Below are 16,728 nucleotides of genomic sequence, written 5' to 3' on the forward strand. Positions count from 1 at the left end.
TGCATGGCTTTAAACATTACAAAAATCATTATATTGTAGGAGCTTTTTTCCTCCAGATCCTGAGGCACAAGAACAGCAATATATCGTATGTCGTATGATCCCTAATGCCCAGAGTAACTAGTCTCAATTTAATATATTATCTAATTAACAGAAAATCTAATTAAGTTTTAGATCAACTCATGACTTATATGTCCTGTGCTTTAAGAGTGAGTCTGATCTACTTTTTCCCTATAATTGAAAGACACATTCTGAAGCTTTTTTTTATATAGCCAAATATGTATATTGCCACTACAAAACTGCAATATTGCAAAAAATGGATCTTCCAGCTAGGAATTACAACTGTATAGCACATAGCCAAGGTAATGTGTTCCTTGATATTTGTGTGTCACAACAATGTGTCTCAATGTTGCATATGGTTCTGCTTTTGTTGCTGTTTTTGAGTGCTGCTGCAAGCATTGAGCCTGCATTCGATGTGACAGTGAGGAGGAGTCCCACACTCGCCTTGTGAGACGTAGTTGTCCTTGTATGGCCAGTTGTGTCAGGTATCGGGGGCTCAATCCCCACCAGCGGTGAAACATTTACAGACAATACGATTGTAATGTGCACTGGGGACTGGGGAATGGGGACTCCATTCATTGTCAGGATGTTTCTGAATGATTTTTACAGCACTTCCAAGCTGGGATTTAACCTGGGAGAATTTTTAAGAATCAAACAAAGATGACTAAACTGGATTCAAGTTCCTAAAAACAAGAAAACCTAGTATGATCATTATCATCAATGTTTTTGAATGTTAATGAGTAAAACAAACTGTCTGTGAGACACACTGCTGCTCTGGGGCCTGCATGTCACATGACATTCAGTTAGTCTGGTCAATTCGTATTATGACCTCATTCCCTTGTATTATGACCTAATTCCCTTGAAGGAGAAGTACAGCTGATCACATGCAGCAACAGCAGCAACTAATCAAGATTATTTAATCAAAAAGATAAGATGAAACTGTTAATCCCTGTAGGGAAATAAGGTCATTGCGGAAGCAAACAGTGATTCAGTGGAGTCACAGATGAAACCTTTGGATATAAATAAATGTGGACTAATTGAGAAGCTTAGGTGGAATTTGGATATTTATATTGGATTATTATGGGGGAAAAAAAACGTGCGGAAACTGTAACCGTGTTTTGTTGCTGATGCAAAGAGCACCGATGGCGTATAGCAGACAGTCGAAATAAAAAGGCTTGAATAAATTGATGCTTAATTGATGATGGACAGTGTAATGCTGAGCTCATTTTCAGTGTTCAGAGATGTTTTTGCCTTATTATTTAAAGGTGGTCTATAAAAAGCCAAGACTGCTCATGTTTTTCTGGGCTTAAAAAAACTAAAAACCACAACCAATCAGTCAATAATAAATTGGCTGAATTTCAACCAATACATAACCCTACTCTAAATAGATTTCTATACTGAGCTAATTTTCCAGCAATCCATTTATTAGAGGCCTGTAAGCCTGAATAAAAACTGCTCCTGGTAGGTTTGGTCTGTAGCATAGTTTAAATGGTGGCAGCCAGAGTATCAACTTGAGCCTTTTCGTGACACCTAAAAGCCTCCACAAAGAGGGTAGTTAACCCACTAATCCTGCTTTGGAGATTTCTGTAAGCTGAGTCTTTGTTTTTGTTGTGTTATAAATGTGATATTCTGTATGTAAGCTACAGAACATACATGTCTGTCTGTAATACCTTATTCAGCTTTTTTCTTGGGCTGAGATCTTGCAAATGCATCTTGATGCTTTTGCTTTGTTAGTCTTCTAGCTAACCTGGCTAACATAGACGAACTGGCTATTATGCTTGAGCTAACCTCACTAGTATAAACATAAAAAAATGTTATTTGTTTAAATTTGATATTGTTCACAGTGTTAGCCTGTCTTATAGTTTCACTCAGCTAGTGAATACCTTAAATAAGTTAATTCAATTCAATTTTATTTATGGTGTAAAAGGACACTTTAGAGTCTAGACCGCACTCTATAATTTACAGAAACCTAACAATTCCCCCAAGAGCATGCATTTGGTCTGAAAGGCCCTGAACACCCACACAGGTGTTTTTAGTTATTCTGGCTGGTTAGACCTCTTCCCAGGACTGTGTGGGAACTGATTGATTGACATCTTTCCGAGCCTCCCGTTAGCCTCCCTTTAGCCTCCTGTTAGCTTTGTTGCACTTGAAAGGGCATGACAAATGACACCTTTATAATTGTTATTAGTAAATAAAACTTGTGATGTAATAAATGCCCTTCAAAGCTCCAGCCCACCTTGAACCTGAGTAGAGGTCTAATCAGACCGAATAACTGAAATTACCTGTATGTGTGTTCAGAGGCTTTAAGATTTCTTTTTAGATATCTTAAATAAAAGCAGATCAGAGGTATGTATACTACATTTAAAAGAGCTTCTGATAAGTTGTTTTAGTGCTCAGGTAATAGTAGCTTCTGGTAAAAAATTACTGTATCGTTAGTTTAATGCTCAAAAATGGTTATCATGCCCTAACAAGCTTGTTGGAGGTCAATTCAAATTATTCTTACATTGAAATATGATTAAAAGAGCTTCTGGTAAGAAATTACTGCAAAGTTGTTTTTGTGCTCATAACAACAGTGCCACATCAGAAGAAGCTCTTAGGGGACCAAAATGTATGTCTCCTATATAGAGACAAGGTAATAGTAACTTCTGGTAAAAAAATGACTGTGTAGTTAGTTTCAGAGTGCTAATTATATTAAAACATACAACACGTCTTGAATCTTGAGTGAGAAAATGCCATAGCAATAGCAGAGCAAGTATTCAAACACTATACGCAATAGCTGTAGAAATACTTAATTAATTATTAAATAATTAAAAGCCCTGCATTAAAAAAGTAGTAATTAACAATAGTAAAATGTACTGAAAGTAACAAAAGTAAAAAGTACACAATGCAAACTAACGGCCCCTGTGATTTTAATACTGAGGCATCAATGTAAATCCATATAAATAGAATGTGAAAAAAATGTAGTGGAGTAAAAAATAAATTTCTCTCTGAATTAGTACAAGTATAAAGTAGCATACAAAGAAATGACTCAAGTAATGTACAAGTACATCACATTTTTACTTAAGTACAGTACTTATATTCAACCACTGGTGAGCAAAGACATTTATTTCTCTACCCTGAATGTGGCACGCTATGAATTCACTGCTTGCATCATACAAACTGGTTAAATAGTCTCTACGTTGTTCATCCTCAATAAACTCTGCCAAGAAAGTCATTAAACATCACAAACAGGCTACAAGTAACACACAATGTCTCCTTCCCTGACATTAAGGAGCCCATAAGTGTGCCCCTAAAAATTCCTTGGAGAGATAATTTTCCAGACGGTTCGGAAATATGCTCTGTGTAAACAACCATCTCAACTAGCATTACAGCCAAGACAGTCGTCTGACACTCTGACCATCTAGGTAGAATATTTGCACACAGTCCAAGATGTGCAAGCATGACAGCATTAGGCCTGGAATAAATCTTGTCATGCTTAAATCTGTGTACAGATGTAAAACTTGATAGAAAGATTTAATATTGCAATATTAGACTAAAACACTTAATACATGTTGGTAGATTCCAATTAAATGTTTATAAAAAGCTCCAAATATAAGCACAAGTTACACATCTATTTGTTGAAAAACCACCATCTTTTTAAAATGTAAATCTCAGACTGGACATAAATCTTTCTTGACATATCAGCTCATCATCGAGTACCCCTTTGACACTTTTAATAAACCTTTGGGTCCCTGCGAAGCCTACCAGAAATCTACGGTTTCAAATGGTCCCAAAAACATCTGCATTTTTCTCACTGATCCTGCAGTTCAGGTCCTGACATGAGGCCTAAATCACTCCCCAGAGCCTTAAACAAGGCCACACTCAGGCCCATATTGGAGCCATTTCCTGTCTCTGGAGTGGGCAAATGGTTGACCCCTAGTACCCCTTCTATATAAATGCACATGAACACACTCACATACACACATGTACACAATCATTTAAGACAACACCCCCACAGAGAGAACTAGGGGAGTCACTTAACATTGCACTGCAGTAAGTGAATTACAGAATCTCTCAATTTGATGCTACACTGCATCTCACTGGAGAATAATGGCTGAGAAAATACAATTATATTTAATAGCTTGTGATATTCAAAAGCCCCATTAAATACAAGAAGACTGAGAAAAAGCAGAATCGCAATTTTGGGATCATATGTAGAAGGCTCGAAACGGAAGATCCTATCAGTTTTCTCGCAGCTTGTTACAATAATAAGAAACAAGATAGGAAAATAGGCCAAACTGTATGGAAATAATTGGCAAATATAAGGTCACATCTGCTAATATCTCTGTTTTGAACTGGTGTGAAGCAGAAGCTCGGTGCAATTCATAGACGCGATTACAATAGCAGCATGTCCAAGGACATGCTGGCATCGAGGCCAGATGGGCTAAACAAGGCCATATGCCATACACACAGGCAACAGTAAAAACACTAAACAAGAAAGAGAGTCAAAGACTAAGAATAATGAGGTGAAAGAAAGAAAGCAGAAACATAATGTCTATTTCAACATCTGCTCCAATTTGGCACAATTGCGGGAAGTGCTTTCCCTTTGCTACATTCACAGTGACAGGAATAATAAACATAACAATGAGGCAATACATCTAAAGCATATAATGCATTTGACCAAAGATGAATTTTAACTCACAGTAGAGGCTTGAATACATGCACTGAAAGCCTAAGAAAGTCAACGGAGCGAGGAAGTCTTTATCATGTGTGTTTTTTTTTATATCTAGCTGACTTTCCGGCAGAACGAAAACAATCCCGGAAGTGGAACGTCATGGATATAGACTGAAAACATGACACTTGACAGATGAATTTTAACTTGTTGGACTTAATTTGTTTAATTTTAATTTTAATTAGTTTAAAATTGCAGGTTAATTGGCTACAGTTTGTTTATTAAAGCAGCTATATTCAATATTTAATAATATATTTAATATAAAAACAATATAGCAAATGAAAACGTGACAAACACCTGCAGCTCCTCTCGGCTCTACGGAGCTTTGTAGTGAGTTTCAGCTCGTTTAGCTGTCCAAACTTTACTGTTTTAGTTCACTCTCATCGCTCTCATAGCATCATTTTTGGATGCTAAAACCCCACTGTAGCAGCAATTTAGCAGCTAAAGAGCTAGGTATTTCCCTCAGGAGTTGGTGGAGTAGTTGAATTTAATTGAATGAATTTAATTGAATAACAAGTTCACCATATGTAGTAAAAACAGCTTGTTTCCACAGCTCCTAAGTTTGCATTTGCCAAGATAACTGGTCATAGCCTACTAGAGCAAGTAAGGCTGTAGCAGCAAAAACGCAGTGATGCATTTTATTGCTTTTGAATTTCATTTAAAAGAGGAAGAATGACTTATTCCTTCTTTCAAAAGTTGCATAGTCTTGCTTTAAAATAAAAGAAGACTCTGTGTGTTTGTAGGGCCAGATCAGTATTAATGACTCCTTATTTTGTATTGTACAAACTAATAGCATTTATATTTTTGAAACCAAATAATGAAAATGTTCTTTTTCTGTTTAGCCTCCAGATTTGTGTGATCCTCCCAACGTGATCCTGCGTTTCCTCTGTTCTCCCTGGTAGATTTCTGCAGGAAGCCTTTAACAATGGGACCCCTCCAGAGGCTCTGAAACCCAGCTGTAAGAAACTGTACACACACACACATATACACACATCTATGGTATGCACAGAGAAAGTCAACACGCAGCCATCCATTAACGTGAATATTAGTAGAACCTTCCAGTGTTGATAAAACCCCTGACTTGACAGAAGACCAATATTGTTCAGTGAGGAAACCTCTGATTAGCTTAAAGAGACAGCTGAAGAACCAGCAGCACCCATAGTGAACATTTGCCTTAAACTGAGCAGGGCTCAGGGCTCAGTTTAAGGCAAATCATCCAGTAAGGAAAATCATCCAAATACATTTACTTACGTACTGTACATTGAGGCACTTTTGAGTACTTCCAGTTGTTGCTTCTTTATGCTTCCACTTTATTTCAGAGAGAAATATTGCACTTTTTACTCCACATCACTTATTTGACAGCTATAGTTACTTTTCTATTAAGATTTTACACGTACAATGTATTATTACCTTGTAAAATATGACATATTGTAACACAGTAACCTACCCAGTAGTATATAATGTAGTTCCTCCTCTCCAGCTTGACCCACTAAAAAATTACTACTTCTACATTAATGCATCAGTAACAATCATTCAATACCATTATATATAATAACAATATAGCATTTAACGGATATGTTGCATGCATGTCTGCATTAAATGCTTGTACTTTTGATACTTTGTCAGTTTCCTGATGACACCTCTCTGTAAGATCTGGAATACAGAGCTTTTACACAGTTGTATTTCTACATTTAATAAAGTAAAAGATCTGAATTTATGTACTTTATTTAATTAGGAAGTCACATTGAGATCGAGATTACGTTTACAAGTAGAACCTGGGTACAGAGAAGAAAAGATAATAATAATAATAATAATAATAATAAAAAAATAATAATGGTAATGACATATAATAGGGTGAATACTTCTTTCACCATTAAAAGCAATGTAAATTTGCCTTAAGTGTTGAAAACAGTCTGGTTCACTGCAAATGTAGTCAGTACAAGCTATTAATCCTGACCAGATGACTTCTTGTGCTGTTCAGTTGTGGTCAGAGGCCAACTGATGTTCACCCCCCAAAAACAGGATTTGTGGTTGAAAAAGTCAAGTCAAAGCGAACATGATAAGGAGGCATGGAGACCTTATGATCTTAATCATCATCTGGTTACTCAAGGGGGAGATAGACCACAGAAGGGTCAAACACACATGAGCGCACACATACATAATATTCACACTGAGTACCACAGTACTCCCTCCCCGAGTGCCTTAATTGTAGCATTTGTGCCCTTCTTGGCCCCTGAATTCATATTCACCACAGGAGACCTGTCAAAGTGACCAAAACTAAATCCACCAAAAATGTACTTCCTTGCAGTTATGACACAGGTATTCATAAACAAAAGGTAAACTGGCAGCAAAAGTAAAGCCCCTTGGCCTCTAGTTTAATTACCGTACACTGTCCCTTTTGGCCAATGCCCTGCACGCTGTCTTACTCAAATAGTAACCTTACACAATTTTAAAAAGTCACTATAATATAACACTGAAACCATATGAGGTAAAATACTATAAACATACTGTTGGGTAACAGAAAGTATGTTACTATATAATATTGTGAGTAAAAGTGCATTTTACATTTTATACTCACTGTATAACTATGCTGCTTACAAAACAGATAAATATAATGAATTTCGATTTCCCTATTTTTTCAGATGATATCGGAGCCAGTGTCTCCTATTGGTTTATTACCCAGGAGCTGTGATCAGGTAAGTATTATTTGTTTGGTCCAGAAGCTGCTGGGTCTGAATGGTGAACTGAAACTTGTCTGTATTAAAACGATACCTACATGCCCATATGTGCATTTCAAAAGTTATTGGTTGCTGTAATTGTTCCTCCTGTCCATATTGTCCCTTCAAGGCATGATTAAAAGAGAACAGGGACTAACTTCCCGGTCCGGCTATATTTTAAAGTTCAGCCAGAGCTAATTTAAAGCTTCAGTAGTCTGGGTTAGTCGATAGTCAAAGTTGATATCTTCCAAAGTTATGTTCTTTTAGTGCGAAATTCCCTTTTTTTGTTTTGTGTGTTTGTTCTGTGACTTTAGAAAATACCCATTTGATCCAACTAACTCAGACTGCTATTAGTTTTAGATGAATTTTAAAATATTTTTTTTTACACAGGACAACAAGGAGCTTAAACTTTGTCTCCTATTGAAATGATTCAGCTGGATTTATTCACTGCCACAATAAAGAGGTGGAACAATTACAGCAACAAATAATTTCAATGGGCATGTAGTGTGAGTACTGCTTTAAGACTTGGAAAAAACCTTTCCTTTAAACTCTGGTCAAAGTTCGTAATATCAGAGGTTTATACGGTTGGTATGAACCATCTACACTTATTCAATCTGTTACTGCGAGCTTTTGTCCATATCACCAAATATGCTGCATAAAATGTGTCTCTTAAAATGTTGTAGTATGTATTTCTAAATTTCAACCAATTCTTAAAATCAGTAGATAAGTTGGCATTGACAAGGGAAAGCACAGGTGTTATGAATAACAATAATTATGGCTCTGTTCTTCTCAAGTGATGGTGCGACTGTGAGCCAGCATACACAGTGCTGGGACCCTGAAAAGTTAGGCAGCTAAATAAAATTCAGCCATCATTAATTGTATTATTTACACCTGTGCTTTTCCTACTGTGACAATGTCACAATGACCTCCATGAAAAATATTTAGCTTCTGCTGTGGTTAGTGCAAATACCCTCTGAATATTTGTTAAACACAGTAAGTGAGTTACGCGTGATGTTTCACCATTAAACTGAATTCTTTGTTTGGTCTCTGAAACATAGATTGGGCTTTGTCTCCATTCTGTAAATTGTGGTGAGTTCAGAAAGGTGGTGGGTGGACCACAGTGGACTACTGTTTAGCCACTGTCTTTGACCATGCAGAATTTTTTCTTGTGCTAAATAGTAAACTAACTGTAGGATTCGACCTTGCATGACCACCCACACTTACGACTCCTCCCGTGTCTACCATGCTGTCATGTCAGAAGTCACACTGAGAAATTACTGCAATCTGAGCAGAATATGATATCCTCCAATCATAATGGTTGTGTGACATTCCAAGAATGCGATGCCACATGCTGGAAACAACTGTGCATATGTGTGTGCACATGTGTACATGCCCCATTCAAATATGTGTGTGCATGTCTGTTCACCGGGACAAAAGAGAAAAGTCATTATAGCAGTTCATTCATTATTGCAAATTCTCACAGTATCAATAGGTTACAGGCTGTAACTTTCTTTTAAAGAAAATTAGTGGAAAACTACCTGCAGATAGTGACTGCAGTCCGTTTTTTTTGGCACTCGTCATTCTTTAAACAGTCCATTCCGCTGAGACAAGCCCCTCCAAACTTCCTGTATACTGACACCAGGATCTGGGGACAAACTTTGTGACTGAAATCACATTCCTGTCATTGTTAGGCAGTCATACTTATACATAGTAAAACCCAGAAATGTAATGGCTTCCAACTTTTGACTTTAGTTCCACAACAATGCTGCTTAGTTGTCAGAGAAAAAACAAGAGTCTACAGTCATGCTAGCGGCTCTGTGTGGCTCTACTTAGGCACAATTTGTCTTTGAACTAAATGCTAACGTCAGCATGCTAACATGCTCACGTGCTAGAGCAAAAGCAGGGGGGGTCACCAAAGTAATAAGACTTCATTCTATGGGCACAATGAACGTCTGCACCAATTTCACGTCAATCCATCCAATAGATTTTGAGTCTTTTCTCTAAGAACAAATGTCAATGTCATGGTGATGTTCAAGAATAAACAAGGGGATCAGTAGGATACATTATCTTGGTTTTCATTAATGGTAATCAATTAAACTGTTGTTGAGATATTTCAGTTTGGACCAAAGTGGTAAATCAACCAACCGACATTGTCCTCTGTCATCCCTCAAGCCATGCTGCTATAGCATGACTAAAAATGTTTTGAAATAAACAGCCGTACATCTCCGGTCCTCTGCTTGAGTACATATGCAAGTATTACATGTCATGGATGCATATAAAAAAAGTTAGGGAATAAGGATTCACCACTGTTGTTATGGAGGGCAGAGGTGCCCAGCGTGTCTGTGGGAGACAGAGAGCCAGTGGCCAGGCTGTAACCCACACTCTGCTTCAGTGTTGACAGAGTCAAAGGGTCGAGACCCTGTGCTGGCCCTCTGTAGAGTGAACCAACGCTCCAGGTCCTGTCAGCAACACAGAGAAGGGAGAAAGAGCCCCAGAAAGGAGGAGACTGAAGAGAGCTCTAATTGCTGTCCACATGTGCCAGATTGATGTTTTTGTCAGATTGATGTTTTTGCCTGCCCAGGGGGGATGGAAAGGTGACTTTGAAGATATTGTGCTAATTTCTACTCCCATGCTTCCATGGAGGCATCAATCATCAAATTCTGAATTAGGAATTAAGAAGAAAAGGATCGACCAGCTTAAACTTTTTTTGCAATACATGCCCTCTTCATTGAGCAGTCTAATAGAAAAAAAGAGTAAAAAAAGGAATCTAAACGCATTTCTATCAATTCCAAATCTATGAAAAGACCAAATCGTTGTGGCTGCAGCAGAGTTTAAATTCGAAGGATAGTGTACCATGAGCCATAATGGTCTGAGACAATGCTATGTCTTATACCCTGGAAATAAATCACAGATGCACATATCACATTGGTTTCCATCTGTTTTTTGTTTTTTTTATTATGAGGCATTTCCTGTTTGTTGACAGCTGTCTAAACATTTGATATTGTCACATCATTAGTAAACAGTAAAAGAACAAATAAAAGAAAGGATCATGAACCCAGTGAACAAGAAAGAGTTAGAACCATAGGTGCTCGGCATATTTCTATCCGCTCTGCTTGGTCTGGTTAATGTTAAGGCTCAAAACAGTCAAATGCTGTTCTCATCAAAGAGGAATCAGTAAGGATGGATCTGCTTTCTTTCACACTGAGCTGCAGTCCTCTTTTCCATAAAGTTCCTCCCCAGTAGTATTGCAAAGTCACGTTTGCAAGCAACCACCCTTAGTGCTAACGCCAACGGGGTGAAGGCCAGACTTTGTCATTCTCTAAAACAGTATAGAGCCAGCATCTCCTTATAAAGCAATGAGCTGCTTTTTGTGCTTTCATGAATAAACTTGTCGACTGTTGATGTAAAAGAAATGTCATCTGAGTATCTTTACATCTCTATGGCTATCGTGATTGTCCACACATTTAATTTTTTTAGTAATGCCAGCAACTCAGTAGATCAAAATCAGGTCCGATTAGTAAAAAACATGTCCAGGAAGATGAATGAACTGTCACCAAACAACATTAGTTTGGCTAATATGCTATAGGTGTAAGAAGGTTCTTTTAAGAGGGAATTCCACCGATTTTCCTCACAAAAGTCAGTTTACTTGTCACATGAAGCCTGTGAAAACAGTTGTACATGTTCTGTGGCTCAGAAGGAGCTTTGTCAAGCATGCGAAAACAATGCCTGAGGTGGTTATCAGGGTTATCTCCGATTGAGCTTGGAAATTAAACATTCATAACAGAAAACCTGTGTAACAAACTGGCCTTGTCTAGTGAAGTATAACAAATACGAGTTTTACCAGGCATTAATAGATTTTCTGGCCACTTGGGGGCAGCTGAAAAAGCTGTAAACACATCACAGACATCACCTTTTTAAAGTTTTTATGGCAAATGTGTTACGATTAGGGAAATGGCGGACCCAAAGATGCAGAGGCAACAGGGCAGTGGTGAGCTTGAGGGTTTATTAAAATAAAAAGGGATATAACAAAAGGAGTCCTGAAGAAAACTGGCAAAAATGGTACACAGGCACACCGAGACAAAGCGGGTAGACCTATACACACAATGATCTGAAAACCGACAAAGACAACACAGAGACTAAATACACAAGGGAACGAGGGTTAAACAAGGGACAGGTGAAACACACCAGGGTGGGGCAGACAATCACAAAGGCGGGAAAACACAAGGCATGAAGTAAAACAAGACATGACAAGGGAGAAAACAGACTACAAAATAAAACCGGAAACTGAAGCATAAAACATACACAAGGATGAAAACAGGGTAAAACGCAACAGAGAACCAGGAGACAAACAGTGAGTTGAGGAAACAGAAAACAGGGAATGAATTAACACAATAAAACAGGAAAAACTTTAACAGAAAATCGCAACCATGACAAAATGTTAGCAAATAGCTGCATATGCATCTAGCACCATACACATCACTCAACCTACATTATCATAAGATCCATTGTTAATATGATAATAATGCTATGTGCAGCTTTAATCTGTGTCTTGTGAGTCTCTCGAGTTCATGGAAGTATCGTTGAAGTGCCCCTTTAAAGGTTCATTTGTGCCAATAAATATGAAATAAATATAATCTCAAATTTCCAGTAATCCAATGAGAATTTAATGCTATTACAGAGAATACCATCTATGGTATAAGTTTACTTAGAGCTGTCTGCATTTACACACAAGCGTCATCCTATTGAATACATTGCAGATTCCTTAGATGCTCTCTGTAAATAGCTGTCATTGGAGGGGGGGTGGGGTTGTTATTGGGCCTACCGTTGAGGCTCTACCGCTTGGCTTTCGCATGACCCAATGATTGACTCAGTCTGAAAATAAATATTGTCTGTCCAACTGTATGAACCAAGCTAATTTCCTTCACTTAAAGGGATTTACTGGGTCTAGGATACACAGTTTGTCTTCATTACCATAGTGCCTTACACCACAAAAAGCAGCTCTTAAGCTATAATGATTGGATAATATTAATGTTTTTTTCAATCTGTTCAAAGAAAGTATTTGAAAAATTAAATGAAGATGCCTTTGATTTATTAGAGACCCTGAGAGCCTTGCACGCTCCTAATGCTCTCTTCCTGTCTGTATGTATACAGATAGTTAAAGGGGTAGAGAGAAGAAAAACACATTAGAATAGACTTCCATGGCTAATAGAGGAATATAGTATGTCAAGATGAAAGGCAGGGGATAGAGGAAGGGGAGGAAACTGTGAAGAGGTCAAAAATGAAAACATGGAGCACACACTCTATACATTGTTACAAGAAGAAGAAGAAAGCATGTGAGTGGGCCAGGGTGAGTAAGAGGATGAGGAAGGGGAAAGATGGGTGGGGAAGGGTATGTTGTAGTGAGGAAATGCATGGAAACTAATCAGATTCTTCCTGCGTCTCAGTCAAATATCTGCAGGGCTGAAGACAGGAAGGACTCCTGTAAACTGTCTCATTCACAGGGAGTTCCTGAGATCTTGTCTGATTCAGATGCGTGTCTTTGTGTACATTTAAAGTGTGCATAGTTATATAATGAGGAAGGTTACAACAGGATATACTGTATGTATAATAAATAACTCATTCTACATCCTAGCTGATCAAATCATCTTCATGTTTGTAGTTCTTTGTGTATATGACATTCATAATATTGACACACAGAAATGGAGAAGGATAATGGTGCTACCACTACTCAGTGGTTGAAGCAGTGATACATGTACTGTATGCAGGTTGCAGGTGTGCGTAAGGCTGTTAAGTAAACTGAAAAGAGGAGAACAAAGAGCAAACAATAATTACATATTATATTATAATAAACATTAGGAGGAGGGGTGGTGATGGCGCAGTGGATATAACACATGCCTTTGGTGTGGGAGACCTGGGTTCGATTCCCACTGTGATACATCAACCAATGTCTCCCTGCGCAAGACACTTAACCCCTAGTTACTCCAGAGACGTGCAGCCTCTGACATATATAGCATTGTAAGTCGCTTTGGATAAAAACGTCAGCTAAATGACATGTGATGTAATGAGTGATGAGTAATGAGTGATTACATTGATCTTGCAATCTCTGTAATTGTAGTTTCTAGATGGTACGTTTATATGACAAACCCTTCTGTAGGAGGAAATAAAAATAAGGTTTACAACCGTCAGTCAAGTTCTTCTGAAATGGTAGGCTATTGATATCCAGTTGCTAAGTTGTCAGTAAGCATTTGCGATGTCAATACTGGTGGTTGTTAGGGTGTCATGGTTTGGTATATGTAATTACTACTAGGATGACAGTAAACCTGTCATCAGAGGATGTGTATGTTCTACTTGTGAACAATTGTATATAATAACGCCAAACTAGCAAATATCGCTAAGCTTCAGACAATTTTACAGCTCTATTACAGGATGATGGAAAGGACTGTAATAATACCTATCTCTGAGTAAGTAAGCTACTGTAACTTTATAGTTTAACATTGCACTTGTAGTTGGATGTAATCAGGGAGATCTGATCCCCTCTGAACGAATTTCGTCCACCACCCTTCCTATAATAATCCTGTGATAATCTTACTGGGATTTTGGGGAGACCTCTCTCCAGCTGTGAGTCCTGGAATTGGCACCACTTTTCAGACTATTTGTAAGCCTGCACTTTTTGCAAGGATAGACCTCACCAGGGGCTGAATTAGTGGGCCTGAATTGCTCCTTTATTTCAGTACAAGAACCGAGCTGGCTAAAGACAAGCAGCTGAACAAATCACTCAAATTTTACTTTGGTTCCACATAAAGTTGCCAATGATTGAATTAACAACAACATTTCAGAATGTATGAGTGTGTTGTGCCCATGTTAACAGTAGCTCTGAAAACTACTGTGTGTTGTTCTGACTTCTTACAAAAACAGCTGCAAGATCCAGAACAATCACAGGCATCAGAAAAAGCCAGATCAGATAATGCTGTTATATACTATATTTAGAACATTAAATATTGAAACATGAACTGATTATTTTACCTTGATGGAAAATTATTTATTTTTTTACATTTGGACTTTTATTTTAAAAGTCTTTATAGAAGTATAACACATAGAATGTGTCTTGTTGTGCGTGACTGTACATCAACTGACAGATAAAAAACATCTTTCAGGTGTTACTAACACAGATGGTAAGGCTTCAGACTTCTTTGTAATACAGTGGGCCTAACTTTTCAACACAAAACCACAGCTGGTTAATGAGAGTGGATCCCTGGGAAATTATATGGTGGGTGGAGTGTCAAAGGGGCATACCAGCAATTTTATTATCGGAGAGCAAAACCAGCAATGTTGAAAATCTTCTCTACAGTTCTTTTAGTTTGTCCAGTGGCATTCACAGGTTTTCACTTGAGTTACTGTTATTATCTTTAAATGATTAGAGGGGAAAAAAACTGAACTTTTCATCCACATAAAAATCATTTTCACACATTGAATCCCTTTATAAAGTGGCCTAATTTGTGAAGAACTTTAAACATTTGATACATGTAGTAATAATGTGACATGAAAGCTGTTGTAAGAGATCTAAGTTTACAATCATTAAGAACAGTTCAAGCTGTCACAGACTGAATTCTGTATGTATTCTGGTTTAATAGTTTATTCTCTGACAGCTTGCATTCCGGTCTCCACTCACTTGACTTGACTGGTAAGATTTTCCCATGGACTGGAAGACCAAGCCCCCGCAGAACTAGCTTATAAGGTCCTGTGCATGAGTGAACTCCTTACAACGCTCCCACCCGCCTTCCTCTTCCTCCTCCTCCTCCTCTTCTTCATTCTCCTCCTCCCTGTTTCTGTCTGTCCCGCTCTGACACGCAATGGAACAGAGCTTATCCCGAGTGGTGGAGTCAGTTTGAATCGGGACTTCAGACAGTTGAACTGAGGATGCTGCAGCACAGGAAATGCCTTGTGGACTCTTGTTAATCATCTAGCGATTTCACTTCTCTGGGGATCTCTTGTTTCTCTGAACGGCAGAAAGTCCGTGGGATAGGCTAACTGAAGCTACAGGACATCTATAGTGCGCCCTGATGCTCGTAATAAGTCATTTCACTTTGACAACAGCGGCAGTTGTTGGTGAGTAGCTTACTTAAAAGAAATTGCATTTGTGCTGAGATGAAACAATGAGGGACAGGCGCCTTTTCTACCGCGCCAAGGTCTCCAGCGCGTCTTTTGCGCACACGCTGCAGCAGCTTAGATCTTACAGTCTGCATAATTGACGACGAAACGACTAAAAGCATCCATTAGGTGTGTCACTCACATTGCCTGCGCTCCCATTAATAAAAGGTGGTGGCTCCACCACAGTGTCCTCGTAAACTGCCCCTAAATACTTTCCGTCCGGGTTGCCCAGATGTTATTTATTCTGACTGAGGGAAACCGCAGAGCACTTAATTGTTTCTACGCGCAGCAGAAGCATGGCATTACCTCATATAATCGAGACATTACAGGCAGTCAAATTACTGTATATGGCTCTCTACTATAACTGAATGTTTCGCATGCCAGTGTTTACACACCAGTGTCAAGACTTCCTAGGACAGTGAGTTTTGTTACTTCCTATGAAACATTTCCACAGTGGCATGCATTTTCATGTTTCTGCAGAAACTGAGTGTTTTGCAAAGCATGAGTCAAATGTGAAGTTGTGTCAGATGACAAAACAAACCCTCAAATGAATCTTTGGATGAATATGGAGTGGGGATTTGCACATCACCGATAATTAGATTTTAATTTTAGGAGGTGGGAAGTGAAATGAATACACCAGCTTTGAGAGGCTGTAATGGATACTGTATCCGTGTTGGTAATGTGGAGTCCCACTGGTGATGCTGTGCTCTCAGGTTCAGTTCCAGAGCAGCAGAAGTGAATTAACTTCGAGGTCATGTACCAAGTAGTTCAAAGATGATGGAAAGTCTCTGCGAAGTTGAGCAAACCACCACTCTAAGTTTGGAGGAGAGAAAAACAGAGGAGACGAAGAACAAGAAGAAAGAGCAAAGTAAACAGTGCACATCTCTCTTTAATTCTCAGATTCCTGCGCTTACATGTGATACTGGCTTGTGATGTTCATTAGAGAATTGAGTTAGAGATGGGGATGGAGATAAATGTTTGTGTGTGTGTGTGTATGTGTGTGTGTGTGTGTGTGTGTGTGTGGGGAGAGGGATCAGCAGAAGCTGAGTATATATAGTACCGTAAATCATTACCATCACATCAAGAAAGTCAGGT

The 16,728-nt window shown here is 38.4% G+C and overlaps 1 protein-coding gene across 1 annotated transcript in view; it reads left to right on the forward strand.

Annotated features, from left to right (window-relative positions):
* The first annotated feature begins 15,200 nt into the window (after positions 1-15,200).
* itga1 (integrin, alpha 1) overlaps positions 15,201-16,728 on the forward strand; it is a 45,781-nt gene continuing 44,253 nt past the window's right edge. The window contains exon 1 of the mRNA XM_028601919.1: positions 15,201-15,591. Coding sequence (XP_028457720.1) covers positions 15,546-15,591 — 46 coding nt within the window. The 5' untranslated portion in view covers positions 15,201-15,545. The remainder of the gene's footprint in view (positions 15,592-16,728) is intronic.

This window comes from Perca flavescens, chromosome 16, assembly GCF_004354835.1.
Source record: "Perca flavescens isolate YP-PL-M2 chromosome 16, PFLA_1.0, whole genome shotgun sequence".
NCBI lineage: Eukaryota > Metazoa > Chordata > Actinopteri > Perciformes > Percidae > Perca > Perca flavescens.